The 14254-nt window shown below is 41.9% G+C and overlaps 1 protein-coding gene across 1 annotated transcript in view; it reads right to left on the reverse strand.

Moving 5' to 3' along the window:
• Positions 1–14254, reverse strand: part of FBN1 (fibrillin 1) — a 722489-nt gene that overhangs the window by 556991 nt on the left and 151244 nt on the right. The window contains exon 3 of the mRNA XM_085644212.1: positions 4242–4340. Coding sequence (XP_085500338.1) covers positions 4242–4340 — 99 coding nt within the window. The remainder of the gene's footprint in view (positions 1–4241; positions 4341–14254) is intronic.

The following is a 14254-nucleotide window of genomic DNA, read 5'->3' on the forward strand; positions in this document are numbered from 1 at the left end:
AGGGAAGGGTAAGGCCTGGCAAGTGGGTACACTTGTCAGGACAATAAGGCAGTTAACAAACTGCGCGCAGGCACTGGAGTGGCAGGCCTGAGATCTCTTTTTAGGGCTACTCGTGTGGGTGGCACAATTAGTGCTGCAGGCTCACTAGTAGCATTTGCATTACCAGCCCTGGCACACATAGTGCACTTTACTAGGGACTTTCCTAGTAACATACCAATTATGGACAACCAATTACCATAACACTTTATACAGGGAGCACTTGCACTTTGACACTGATCAGCAGTTGCAAAGTGCCCCAAGCATTTAAGCCAGCAAAACGAATCCCATCACAGCATCAAAAATAGAGGAGGTAGAGTCAATAAATCTGGGGTAACCACGCCAAGAAATGCCAGGTCTAACACGCAGCATAAATATGTTGGAAGAAAACATTCCCACATTAAATATTTGTAATCCTCGGATACAATTTACACATGAAATCAGTCAAACTACCATCAACTTTCTAGATGTATATATTTAACTCACAGCAACAGGATTGTCAACTAGCGTCTTTCAAAACCCAACAGACAGAAACAATACACTCAGATATGATAGTTTTCATCCACTATCTCTGAAGAAGCACTTGCCAGTGTCGCAATTCATGCGCATCAAACATATTACATCTGATCAACAGACTTACCAGGCCACAATCCAGAGTTTTTGTCAAACCTACATGGGATATCCAAACAACATACTTGATACAGCCATCCAACAAGTAGATACTATCTCACGGGACACATTATTATGTACAAGCAACAAAACCTTAAAGAAACGTGAGGTATTTGTCCTAAAATTGTCCACTAAAGCTCGTGAATTCAAATGTCAGGTTTTAAAACGTTAGGAATTGTTACAGATGGAACCAGGCTTACAAGGTCTATTTCATGACAAACGTTTATTTGCCATTATGAACAAAAACAAGAACACAATGGGGTGAATACATGACATAACAATAATAATTGTGGGAATGTTATCACAGGCACCATCTTTATGGACCCACGCACAGGCAAATTGATCAAACTACCATACACTTTAGATTGCAATGCTGAAAAGGTGATCTATTGCATCAAATGTCCATGTGGTCTAGTGTATGTAGGCAAAACAGAAAGAAAGATTAAGGTTAGAATTACCGAACATAAGAGTATGATAAGAACAGGAAACCGTAATTCACATTTAGTGATCCACTGGCTAGATTATTCACATAGCATCTTACTGTTACACTTTATAGTTTTAGAATGCATTCAGGCTATCAAGCACATAGATTCAAGAATAAAGTTATTACGATGAGAAACGTTTTGGATAAGGTATCTGGATTGTTTAGTACCTAATGGTCTAAATGACAAAATTGAAATGCCGTCTTTTTTATAGGCCATGAGGAGTTGAAGCAAACAGTGAGGACATGACACTATAAAAATAGGATACTTCTAATGTTTTGACCGACTTAGATGGACAGTTCAGTTACCAATAGATTTTTCATTGATACAGTGTACTGTATGTAGTTTGATATGTAAATCTGAGTGTATCATGGATGATAAACATGCTAAATCATGTCACATAGGATCATCATTACATAAAAAAAGAGTTTATATAACACGTCTTTAGGTAACAACAGTAAAAGGATATTGATTCTGCTGGCTTTGTTTTTAGGAAATTCATTATGTATACAGTGTTTAATAGACCTAAATTCATTGATATATTACAAAATCTTAAATTCTTTATTTTATTATACTTTGTGAGGCTTATGACAACATATTGCTTTGTATCTCCATTGGCACTGCAATATTTCATATGCTTTCACTATATTTTAAAAGAATTAATGATGACAGATGTTTATTTCCCACGCACATTTTACATGGGTTCGTAATTTCGTTTTTTGCTCATGTTTTTTTTTTGCCTTTGTTTTGTCCTTTTCTTCTTTTTACGTCTTTTTCTCTAATGTTGCAAAATGCAATGACTTTTATAAATATGCATAGCATGTATAAAAAGTATATTTGGGCTACATTTAATTTATTCAGCAGATTTCTTGTGGTGACCTGTACGAAAATACATGGTTTGTTTGTAAAAGAAACAACATTGGTATATGAACAGGCTTTTTCTTTCTTCACGACGTTTATTATGTTTTGGTTATGCTAATCCATAGTACTTATATTGGGAGAACAACATCGTCAGGCTCTTTTTGGTTCACTTTTGCATCACTTCCTATGTTCTTAAGACGTGTAATACACATGTTCAGGAAGTACCACTTTGGAAGTCACAGGATGCCGACTCAATGTTTTGAGAGTGAGTAATAGCGGACAAACGTGTGGTAAGGTATTCATCTATTAATTCTCACATCAATTCTCATGTTACATAGTCAAATTTACTTTGAGTTATTACTCATTGATCATTAATATTTAGTTTCAGTGCACAAATAGAAAGACAGCATAGCAGGTGGTCTCGGTTATGTTACTTTAACAGAAAAGACACGTGGCAAACAAAGAGTTTACAAGGAGGTAAAGAAACTTTATTTTCCCACTCATTTCTTTTCACTCTTTTTTTGGTGTTTTAGTATTTACTTCAGCATAAACACATCACAAACTTTTTGTCAATATTTAGTTATTTAGCTTTACAGCATTTTGAAGTGGATCAATCAGGCGTGTAAGTGCTTCAGGCATGAATTAAGAACACTTAGCACACAATGTTTAATATCCTAACATTACGTGCAGTCACCAAATCTTTCACTCTATACTTTGCGTAGGAATGAGAAGGTCACATTTTCTTTGCGCTATTTATGGGATTACATTTGCACTAATATTTGAATGATAATACTGGCTTGGGTTCCATCGGTGCATGCTAGATACACACCATCTCAGGCATGTTTCTATCATAATTTTTTAATCTTTATTAAAGAGTTGATGTTGGTACACTCAACTAATTTCACTCATAATTTAAAGATACATCTTTGTGTAATGGATTTATTTATGACCATGGATTGAGACTGGAAATAGTCTTATGTCTAAACTAGAGTATAACACATGTGAATATATATTTATTTATTGTTTTTGCAGTGTCCCTGGGTGCTAGACACCCAAATGCATTGGGACTGAATTGGAATAAGACAACAAAGGCACATTTGTCATTAGAACTTAACGTATTGAATGTTAAATTAATTGTGTTTGTTTTCTAATAAAAAAGGCGCATGATAATTTTGAGGATTATTTATTTGATCATTTTTATTGTTGAAAATTGATTATTGATGTAAACTTTGGCCTATGCGTCCTAATCATGGAGTTCCCTGTGTCCAGGCAGCTACGGCTACCTGGTTTCTTCAGACATGCTAACTAACAAGCTACTGGGAGACCAGCACTCCACGTTGTTACAGAATTCATTGGTAAAGCCAGAGCCAAAGAATGGCTGTTTCTTAAACAAGGAAAAATGCAAATTTTACGCTGGGTGCCCTGTACCAGTGAGAGGGAGCCATCCATAAGGATTTAGATGCCACCTCGAGTGTGTGTGCCGAGGATAAGGTGCCATCAGCTCACCAGACAATACGGGAAAGACGCTGACCAGCAGACTTTTCAAATGGTTAAATACCTACTAGCTGGTTGTATGCTTTTTTAACCACCTTCTAAAGTTTTGTATGTGTGGTTCCTTCACTTTAGTTTGCATGTTTTGGTCCTGAAGAAAGCCACAACACCTCTACGAAGGGTATAAAGACTGAAACATGTTGACCAGCCAGAGTCTATGACAGGTTGAATCCTCCTGCCATAGCCCACCTCTTTTAATCATGACCTCTGGGTATCCTATTAAAGGTTGTTTGAAAAGCCCAGGGAGTTAGTTTTATCACACCTTCACACCCCCCTTTCACTCCCTCCACACCCTGCTCATCTAAAGGGTTTTAGAATACCTCTTGGCTATACCATAGAACATCCCTGAGCTCCTCCCTCTCAGTGATGGGGTTGTAGCCCGCACTGCGACTAGGTTCGCAGTGCGAGGAGGGTACCCAATGATGAAGCATGCCACCTACAGGCGGTTGAGGGAAACCGTCCTTTAAAAGGGACTTCCCCGCACTTCAATCTCATTCTAGACCCAGGGGTGCATTTCTGTGCTGCTCTGAATGTACCCTGTCATCAACAGGCACGTTTACTTGTTGCTTTTGAGACTGATGTGAAGAAAATAAACACACAAAATACAGTGGCTTCAACTTAATAGAAAAAAGTACAACATACTTGATTTTGATCCACAGGAGGGTGCTATCTGGCCAGTGGGGCATGTACACATATTTGGTCTTGAGCAGAATCCGTCTCCACAGGAATGCCTACAAATGGCTGCAAAGAAAGCATGTCCAAGCTTTAGAATCATCTTCACTTACCAGATACAACAATTATAGCATAATTCAAATGTGATTCATGCAAATTTAACAGATCCAAGGAAAACATGAAAGGCCACTATGAGTCAACGGTTGGCACATTACTGCATTTCCCAATCTTCCCATATCCTGCAGGTGCCATGGTTCGAAATATTTTTTCTATTGAGTGAGCTCTCATATTCCCTAGCAGTCTATTTTTTAAAGCACTAATTCACCACTGAAGAGTTTTTGGCACTACTAATAATCAGCTATGCCTATATCTGGCAAAGAACCTGAAAATTTATGGTCATTTGCAATTGACCTAAATGATCTGCTTCTGAAACTTTAAGCAGTTTCTAGACTCGGGAGTTAATTTGCAGCTAGCAGTAAAGGAGCATCTGGCAATGATAGGTGACATCCCAGTCCACCTCGCTCTCAGTTCTCATGACTTATTCTAGATATGGGGCAACCATACTGTATCCAAAAAGGAGACACAGCTGGACATGCAGTTGGAAACACCCTCACAGATGCTTTTCTGCCGAGACACACATGGTATCTGAAGCCCCACCACACCAACATATTTTACCTCCCCCAGACCGGCATGCAGAGCACAGAGTCGATGACAGTAAAATATTGTCATTGTCTTCCACCTGCTGAGAGAAACTTCAAGGACATCAGGAACATTAGTTTTTAATTTTTGAAGTACAGTTCCCGCTTTAGAGGTTAATCATTGAAAAACTAGAAGAATGCTGGCCTGGAGAGGTGGAGCTTTGACACTGAGCAAGATACGTGCTTTATGAATAGCTCATTTTCAATGACAATTATTTTCGGCTCTATAACAGCTGTGAAGCCAACCACAGTGTTCTGATAGAAAGAGTATTGATGGGCACTGAAGGATGCAGCGGTTAGCCATACCCTTGACAGATGAGACTTTGTGAAAGGCATTGATATGAGCAACAGTGATAGTGGGCCTATCCAACGCCATAAGGAAGACAAATCGGTGTTCAGAGCAGCACCTCAGCTGCAAGCCCACTGTAAACATAGAGAAAATGCAGCACCAAAAACGCATGCTGATACTACCTGGTGACTCTCTCCTCCTGGTGGCTAAGTTCCATCCTACACTTCATCCAATCGAGTGTTCCCTACCTGAGGCAGCTCCACAGGCCAAACACACTCTGAGGGAAGGACAAAAGCACTCAGCCTGGACCACAGTGATATGGTGATGGTGCAGTGCTCCCCTGCCTCTACGTGCTCACTAACAGCAAGGGGGGGAAACACATATACGCACGTATATGCTCTCTTAAGGTAAACATTGGATGCTGCTTATATTGCATGAAGGCTCAAGTCTCTGCTTGTGTTGGAGGACTCTGACCCATGTGTTCCAGATATTTAGCTGCAATGTCTTTCTGACTGTCTGACCAAATCTACCTGCTTCTACTGATGTTATTCTCTATCCTGCAACTGGTCATTGAAACGATTCGTGTCAAATAAGTGTGTACCCCAATTTGTCAATACTACAGCCACAAAAAAGTGGGTATATTGACCATCATACTATTCAACCATTGAAAATACTGTGAATTTGTCTTTTCATGTAAGGTAGTCATCCTCACTTCACTTGAACAATATTGAAACCAAGGCTGTAGAAAATATATTTGTGTGAATCATAAAACCATCTGTTATTGTCCCCCATCTCCCTTTTGCTTTGAATACACCAAGCCACGCAATGCCTCATCTTGGGTTCTGAGCTTGGTGATTACCATCCAACATCTATGCCAGCCGTCTTCAAACTTTTTAATGCTGCTTTCCTTTCATCCCCATGTAAAAAAAAATAATCATTGCCCTCCCCCAGTGCAGCTTTCAACAAGGAGTCTATTAAATTGACAATGTTTAAATATGTTGCAACATGTTTAACCATTGCAGTTAAGTTCTGTAACCCAATCTGAACATGCAATCAAAAGCATAATTCCTAAACGTATGGTCAGCCAGGTCTTATTAAAGTGTAAAAGTATCCACAGTGGGATTATCAGAAAGGGGCAAAGGGGAGAGGTTTTATGAATATTTGGAGACCCTTCCTTTTAGACACCCACTACCAGCCAGAATATAATTGTCAAATGATACAAGTGATGGTCCATTACAGAGTGGCATAATGCCACTCATTTTATCACTTAAAACAAATCTCTGTCACTGTCATCAGCATAATGTTTCTTTTGGCCAGAAGCTGGCGCACTCCTCCCCGAGATCAATTAAGGCCCCAGCCAGGGGGGCAAGCCCTCCCCCTGTTTGAAGACCTCTGGTCTATGCCTTGCAGTATTCAAAGGCAATGAGTGATGAGCAGGAACATGTATGACAAGCTGAATGTTGAAATACTGCAAGGTGTTGGGTGGTATATCTGTAGAACAACTCTACTGAATGTTGTGGCAACCTATTCATGACATCTGGTCAGCATATATTCTGTCACCAAGAAACACATGGGCAAAACTAGCAACCCATATTATCCCTCCTATGCCACCACAACAGCTCCAGTTGTCCAAGATTTCTCGGGCGTAAAAAATCTCTTCATTAGATGACTGGGAAGATTCCAGAAACCACTCTTGACATGATTTTGAAACAAAGGTCCTGTAATGGAACATACATGGGTAAGCTAGAGATCACAGTAACCGAAGTATCTTCTATGGAAAAGTCTAGTCATCAGAATTTGGCCACATTCAGTAATCACATCAACACTACACAGAGGAGGATTGATGTAATTGAGAATAGACGAACCACTGGCCCTGACTGGGCCAGGAACTCAGGCATCTAAATTGCAAAATAAAGGATCTGGAGTATAGCGGAGGGTGAGAATATATAAGAGTTTGTGGGATCCCCTGGAGCAGAAAGACAACTTTTCAAGCATTTATTTCTATTTTGTTGGAATCTAAATTGATAGAATCCCTCATATTCCAAAGGGCACATAATATCGTACCCTGAACCAACCAATCCGAACTAAAGCCCAGCCCTCTTGTCTCACGCTTACTACATCACCAACATCACCAAATGATCCTGCACACAGCTAAAAGGAAGGGGGAACCATTCCAATTTGAAGAGCCCTTTATATACTTGTTGGGTGATTATTCATCAGAAACAGACATAAAATGCAGGAAATCCCTGAAATTACAACCTAGAATGAAGAGTGCCTTCAAATATGGCCTCTTCGACCTGGTGGTTGCGTTTATTATGTTACATGGCAAAACATTTTAATATTGGGGCCCAGATGTACTTAGGACATCTGGATTTTCTTAAATCAGCAGCATCTGAGACAAGGGCAGGACCCAAGGATCACAACCAGGATACTTTAAGGCATCAAAGTACCACCCTCTGCATCGACATACTGATCTTCAAGCTCCATTGAGGTGACTCACAAATACCTGAGACTCTATACACATTTATGAGGCACCTGATATCCCTCTCTTCATGTTTTTCTTTGCACTTGCATAGGGGAAACCCGATGGGTCAGGCATAATCTACTACATTTATGATGCGAAGCTTCACATTCATTACAGCCTGCATTGACCCTTCCAGACTAACTGTTCCTTCTATCCTCATTTCCTCTTACAAAAATGTTTACTACTGGTAATGTCTGCCCCTCATAATTCTCTTGTCTGACTTATGACCTGTAAAGTGAATGGCTTGCTTCATTATGTGAAGAGAAAGAAAATGTTATGTTATTTGAAGGAAAAAACACTACACTTGTTCAAGAAGCTGATCTGTCCCTATTAGAATCTGAAAAGCAAAAACATGACTAGGCCAGCAGAGTGGTCAGTAGTAGTCAACTGAAACCTCCTCAGGAAACCTCCTCACAATTTTCCAATGGTTCCAAGAAATGTGAGCTAGTGATCCGGCTTAGGAAAACACTTCCCCATAAATTCCTTAAAATCTGGACTGACAATGACCATAGATTTGTCGAGGGAAATAAACACGTTAAACACTATATTTATTTATAGATGGTCTATGCACCAAATTCAGATCAAGACTGTTCCAGAATTTGGTAACATCCAAACTATTGTGGGTGTTGACTGAAATGTAGTACTGGAGCTCCTTACAGAGAAAACAGGTTTAGTGGACAGATGTAATAATAATGATAAGGTTTTGATTTATGATGGGGCTCATTTATCTAGAGTGGCTACTCCACCACAGAGAAAAAGACTATTCTTTCTATTCCACTGCTCCTTAACACATCACAACTCATCAACTATTTTCTCAGAGACAACTCCTCCCTTCACTGAGCTCAATCCAATGTTAATCTAGAAGGTGGTATTTCCGCAATTCTCCAGTTCTCCACTATGCTTTGGCCTGAGCCACACTCTCCCACTACTAGCATATTGAGGAATGCAAACAAATACATATAAACTCCCTGAGAGAAAGTTATACTCAAATGTTACATCTAAGTATTTATATCTGATTGATTCCCTCATTCTCCTAACCCCAGATTCTTTGGAAAGCAGAGAAAGTCACCTTTAGATGAAGACTCCACCATTGGTTGGTGAAATGTGAGTGTAGAACAGCTTAAGTTTGAGAAATCTGTCCTATCACTTACCAGTGAATGCAATGCTAATTCCACTGCAGCCCTTCAGAGAGCTGAAAGGTTGTTCCTTAACCTGCTTTACATAGCCAAGGCCTTTAGAAAAAGTTTAATGAAGTCACTGTGATATGTGGAAAAAGGTGTAAGGTTATAAGCATTTACTGTGACAAAGAGAAGCACAAATGGCCATAGTCTGAGGGCCTCGCCTCATCACTTCTATTAGACATAGCTAAGGCGTTTGCCTCTTATTACATGAAACAGCACCACCCTGATGTACCTACTGCATGCAGACTTCAGGACTACTCCCTGGACTCTAAAATGTCCCTTTCCCTGACATCTGAAGGGCAAGCCCTATTGGTGGGAGAGATTTATATAGGAGAAATACCTGCAACTATCTCAGATCTTCCAACCTGTAAATCCCTTCAGTAGGACAGCTTCCATAATAAATGTTATAAAATCACCAAACACCCTGTTGACTCTCATTCCACATGTAGTGTTTTGAGAAGGTGAAGAAAGTTGATCCTAGTTCCTATATCCAATTAGGCTATTATCTTCCGTATCCTTAAAGAGGGGAAGGACCCTCTTGAATTATATTTGATCAAATGACTTGACAATATTACAAATATTTTGACCATTAGAATCTGAAAAGTCATCCCCTGTACAATGCCTGACTTCTAGGTAGGTTTGTTGCTAATATGTTCATCCCATAAACACCTGAAACTTCTGGAACACTGTTATGAATCTTCAGGTCTCTCTTACTAGGATGCTCCGGCCCTTCTTTCACTCGATGCTGAAAAGGCATCTGATCTCATAGAATAGAGCTACCCTTTATGCATTCTGGCAAGATTTGTATTAGAAGGCTTCATTTCCAAAGTCCGATGGTTGTATAATCCCCCAGGCAAGATCAACTGCAGCAGATTCTTGTCAGGACTTATTTAAGGTGGAAAGAGGGACCCATCAGATTTACCCCCATCTTCTCAATGTTCTCCTTTCTCTGGAGCCACTATGAGATGCAATCAGGGATATGCCAGAAAGCCAGGGAACCCCCCTACTGCACTTGGGTCAGTCAAAGCTCTTCTATTTTCAGATGACATATTATTGACAGCAACATCCCCCACCACCTTACTATCTGCCGTTATTGCTTTAATACTAGATTACTCTGGGTTCATTGGATAAAGAATCAACTTGGGGAAATGTGAGGCCTTCCCTTGTCATGCACTACCACGAAAGCCTGTCTAGGGGCATAACATTAAGAAATACGTATGTCTTTAACTCAAGAGAGTCCTGGACAATCTTACCCTGCTGATTTCTAAATCGTGGAATGATAACGATAGGTGGACTTAACTCAATCTATCCCTGTGGTGCACAGTATAGATCATAAAGATGGTAGTTGCTCCTAGATGCAACTATTGTTTTTGTATGCACTGCAGAAGGTTGGCCAGTTAATTCACTTTTAAGCCACTTTCTGGCACAATGCTTGTGTACGGATTAGAAACAGACTAATCTAATGGAAGCAGTAAGTAGCTAAGGTTGGCAGATAGCTAGACCATCTGTATTCTGAAGAGGTATTTTCCAAACTATGCGTACTTACTATGGGATGAATTATAAAGATTAATACAAATATTGACAGTTGAATGGGATACCCCCTATTGGTTTTACAGGACTCCCTATACATAAATACCCTTTTCAAGGAAGAAATCTCGTTCCTTTACAAGGTACTCATATGCCACCTCTTCTCCAGCCCACTCTTCATGATCACCATACACTACTGCAATCTTCTCTACGGACCAAATACCTTAAAGAAGGCTTGGCTTACTTAATCCGAACACAGAACTATTATGTCAGGGAAGCAAGCCTTAAGTTCCTATATTTTAAACTTCTGCATAATTGTAACTGAATGCCCTTCATGTTACATAGTGTCGATTTTTTCCCTCACTGAGATTGTTGGATGGGAAGTCAATTGAATTGCGCATAATTTCTGCTCCTGCCCATATATTGCACATTATTGGTCTAATATTTGGGCAAAATTATCAGAGACTGTAGTCTTGTGATTGTAACTTCTGGTCTCCAGGCTCTATTACACAATGTGTCATATGTACTAGAACTTTCAAATCATGAAAGGCAGTGGCTAGCAACAGGCCTCTCAGTTGCCGAGATCTTAATTTTATTATGAGACATTGGAGGAAGACCGCCATTCCCAAACTGAATGGATGGCTTGTTGAAATGTTGAAAGTGACTTTGTCTGAACAGAGATTATATAGAGTTTAGGACCAGATGGAAATCTTTTCCTTGGTATGGGACCTCTTTCTCTACCGACTCTCCTCATCACAGGTGTCATGTGAATACATCCTTTGCTATACTTTGACTTGAGTGATGTCAAAGAGGCCTACACTGTCAGAAGCAGATGTAGCTAACACCCAGGGCTGCACACTTCTTTTACCCCCCACCTCCCAAGCCAAACCAGCCTCCGTCACAGTAGGCCTCTCGTTGACAACAGAGTGTCAGATCCTACTGCATTGCCAGACCTGCTTGACAGGTTTGCTGTGAATTTTTTATGTGAAATTTGGGGAGTACTTCAAAGGAAGGAAACTAAATTCCAAAACAATTTGTGAGTATTCACTATCAGGATGCTAAAAGCTCAGCTTTGTTCTACCAGGCTTCTGTCTCTCAGTTTGTTGGGAGTATAGTGCCTGCCTAAAACTGTATTTTAGCGTTGGATGTGGGTTGGGCACAAAGATTACGATAGTACACTCTCCACATCCACCCAGAGCCCTCGGAGCTCAGGTTTACTGTGGCCTAAGACTTTGGCCATCTTGAAAATACCCAAAGTGGGCAGTGATGACATTTACCACATTAGTTAGAATGTTCCCTGGGGTAATTCCCAGACACTTGCTTGTGCCAGACATAAATGTAGAATCACCAGGCTTCTACTTGAGAATACCCCTCCACCTGTGGAAGATCAGAAGAGAACTAAACCTGTTGATTGATACCTGAGAAGAGTCTAGAGGACTGGACCTGCTATTCTTCTTCTACCCTGAACAAAGACGTGCATTCCAAGCTCAGATGGCTGACTTCCTGTCAAAGCAACAGGGACATGAAAAACTGTAAGATACCTTTTCTTGCAACTGCCCAGCTGAACAGTGGCAACTAGCCGTTGACTGAACCTCCAGTTGTCTTTTGCCTGACACCCTGGTATCATGGGCCTTTAGAAGTGTACTCTTAACTCTTGTTATTGATTGGATCTTAAAGAATTAAAGTCAGAAGGTAAATTCTTTGACCTGGACAAACCTGGTTAGTGTATCCGTCCGGCACACCCTTGCATTTAGCGTCAAGTTGCACCTTGGTCTTATTCTAAGGTAACCATTGACTATCATTTACACTTAGTGCTTCTTGGTGCTAATTAAAACTTTAAAAATTCATATATCTGATTCCCCTCTCATTTTGGTAACTTAGTCATTTTAGTATCATTTTGTTTAATAGCGTTTACTCTCTTTTGCTAACTTGTTTTAAGATTTTTATTGTTTTGCATTTAACTTAAGTACTGCATAGAAGTACTACCAGAAGTACAGAGACAGAGGCATCCACCCATTATGAGAATGGGAAATGGAGTATCACTGTGAACTATGTAATACGGACCACCACGTTGTCTTGTAGGTGTTGTTAACAAGTGCCCGGTGGTTTACAATCATTGCTTTCAACTGTTTTTAATCAGATTAGATGTCCCAGGACTTCTATTTTGAAGACACCACTTATTGAACACATTGATAATAATGTCCTTGGTGCTTGATTGATTTTCTTCCTTTTTTTCCACCTCACACTCTTCTCCCACTACCTTGCCCTTTATTCAATCAATCAGAACATTTGTAAAGCGCGCTGCTCACCCGTGAGGGTCTCAAGGTGCTGGGGGGGAGGGGTGCTGCTACTGCTCGAATAGCTAGGTCTTGAGTAGCCTCCTGAAGGTTAGTAGGTTAGTAGGTCCTGGGTCTGCCGTAAGAGGATGGGGATGGTGTTCCCTGTTTTGGGGGTGAGGTGGGAGAACGATCTGCCGCCAGTGGTCGCTCTTCGGATGCGGGGGACGGTGGCGAGGTCGGCGGTTCAGAGTGTAGAAGGTGAGTCGTCTGTTGAGGTATGCCGGTCCGGTGTTGTGGAGTGCCTTGTGTGTGTGGGTGAGGAGCTTGAAGGTGATCCACCTGTTGACGGGAAGCAAGTGCAGGTCTCTCAGGTGGGGTGTGATGTGGCTGTGGCGATGTCGAGGATCAAGCGTGCAGAGGCGTTCTGTATGCATTGTAGCCGTTTCAGGAGTTTGGCCGAGGCTCCTGCGTAGAGGGCGTTTCCGTAGTCCAGCCTGCTGCTGACGAGGGCCTGGGTGACAGTTCTTCTTGTTTCGGTGGGGATCCACCTGTAGATCTTGCGGAGCATGCGGAGGGTGTTGAAGCAGGAGGATGAGACGGCGTTGACCTGCTTGGTAATGGAGAGTGTTGAGTCGAGGATGAACCTCAGGTTGCGTGCGTGGTCGGTGGGTATTAGTGCTGCACCCAGTGTGGTTGGCCACCAGGAGTCATCCCAGGCCGAGGGGGTGGAGCCAAGGATGAGGACCTCCGTCTTGTCCGAGTTCAGCTTCAGGCAGCTGTTCTTCATCCACTCTGCGATGGCTTTCATTCCTTCGTGGAGGTTGGTTTTGGCGGTGAGGGGGTCCATGGTGAGGGAGAGGGTCAGCTGGGTGACGTCGGCGTAAGAGATGATGTTGTGGTTGTGCAGTTGGGCGATGTGGGCGAGCGGTGCCATGTAGACGTTGAACAATGTCTGGCTGAGGGATGATCCTTGGGGTACGCCGCAGATGATCTCGGTGGCTTCGGAACGGAAAGGGGGGAGGCGGACTCTCTGGGTTCTGCCGGAGAGGAAGGAGGTGGTCCATTCCAGAGCCTTGTCTCGGATCCCTGCGTTGTGTAGGCGTGTGGGTAGGGTGCGGTGGCAGACAGTGTCAAAGACGGCTGATAGGTCCAGGAGGATGAGGGCTGAGGTTTCGCCATTATCCAGCAGGGCCCTGATGTCATTGGTGGCGGCGATGAGGGCAGTTTCGGTAGTGTGGTTGCTGCGGAACCCGGACTGGGACGGATCCAGGATGCTGTTCTCCTCGAGGTAGCGGGTCAGCTGTCTGTTGACAGTCTTCTCAATGACCTTTGATGGGAACGGAAGCAGGGAGATGGGCCGGAAGTTCTTAAGGTCCCTCGGATCCACCTTGGGTTTTTTGAGGGTGCACTGCTGAGGGGCAAAAAGAGCCGGCGGCTTCGATAGTGGGAAGAAGCCTGGGACATAGTGAGAAGGCACTCAACAAC

This window comes from Triturus cristatus, chromosome 3_1 (assembly GCF_964204655.1).
Source record: "Triturus cristatus chromosome 3_1, aTriCri1.1, whole genome shotgun sequence".
In the NCBI taxonomy this organism is placed as follows: Eukaryota; Metazoa; Chordata; class Amphibia; order Caudata; family Salamandridae; genus Triturus; species Triturus cristatus.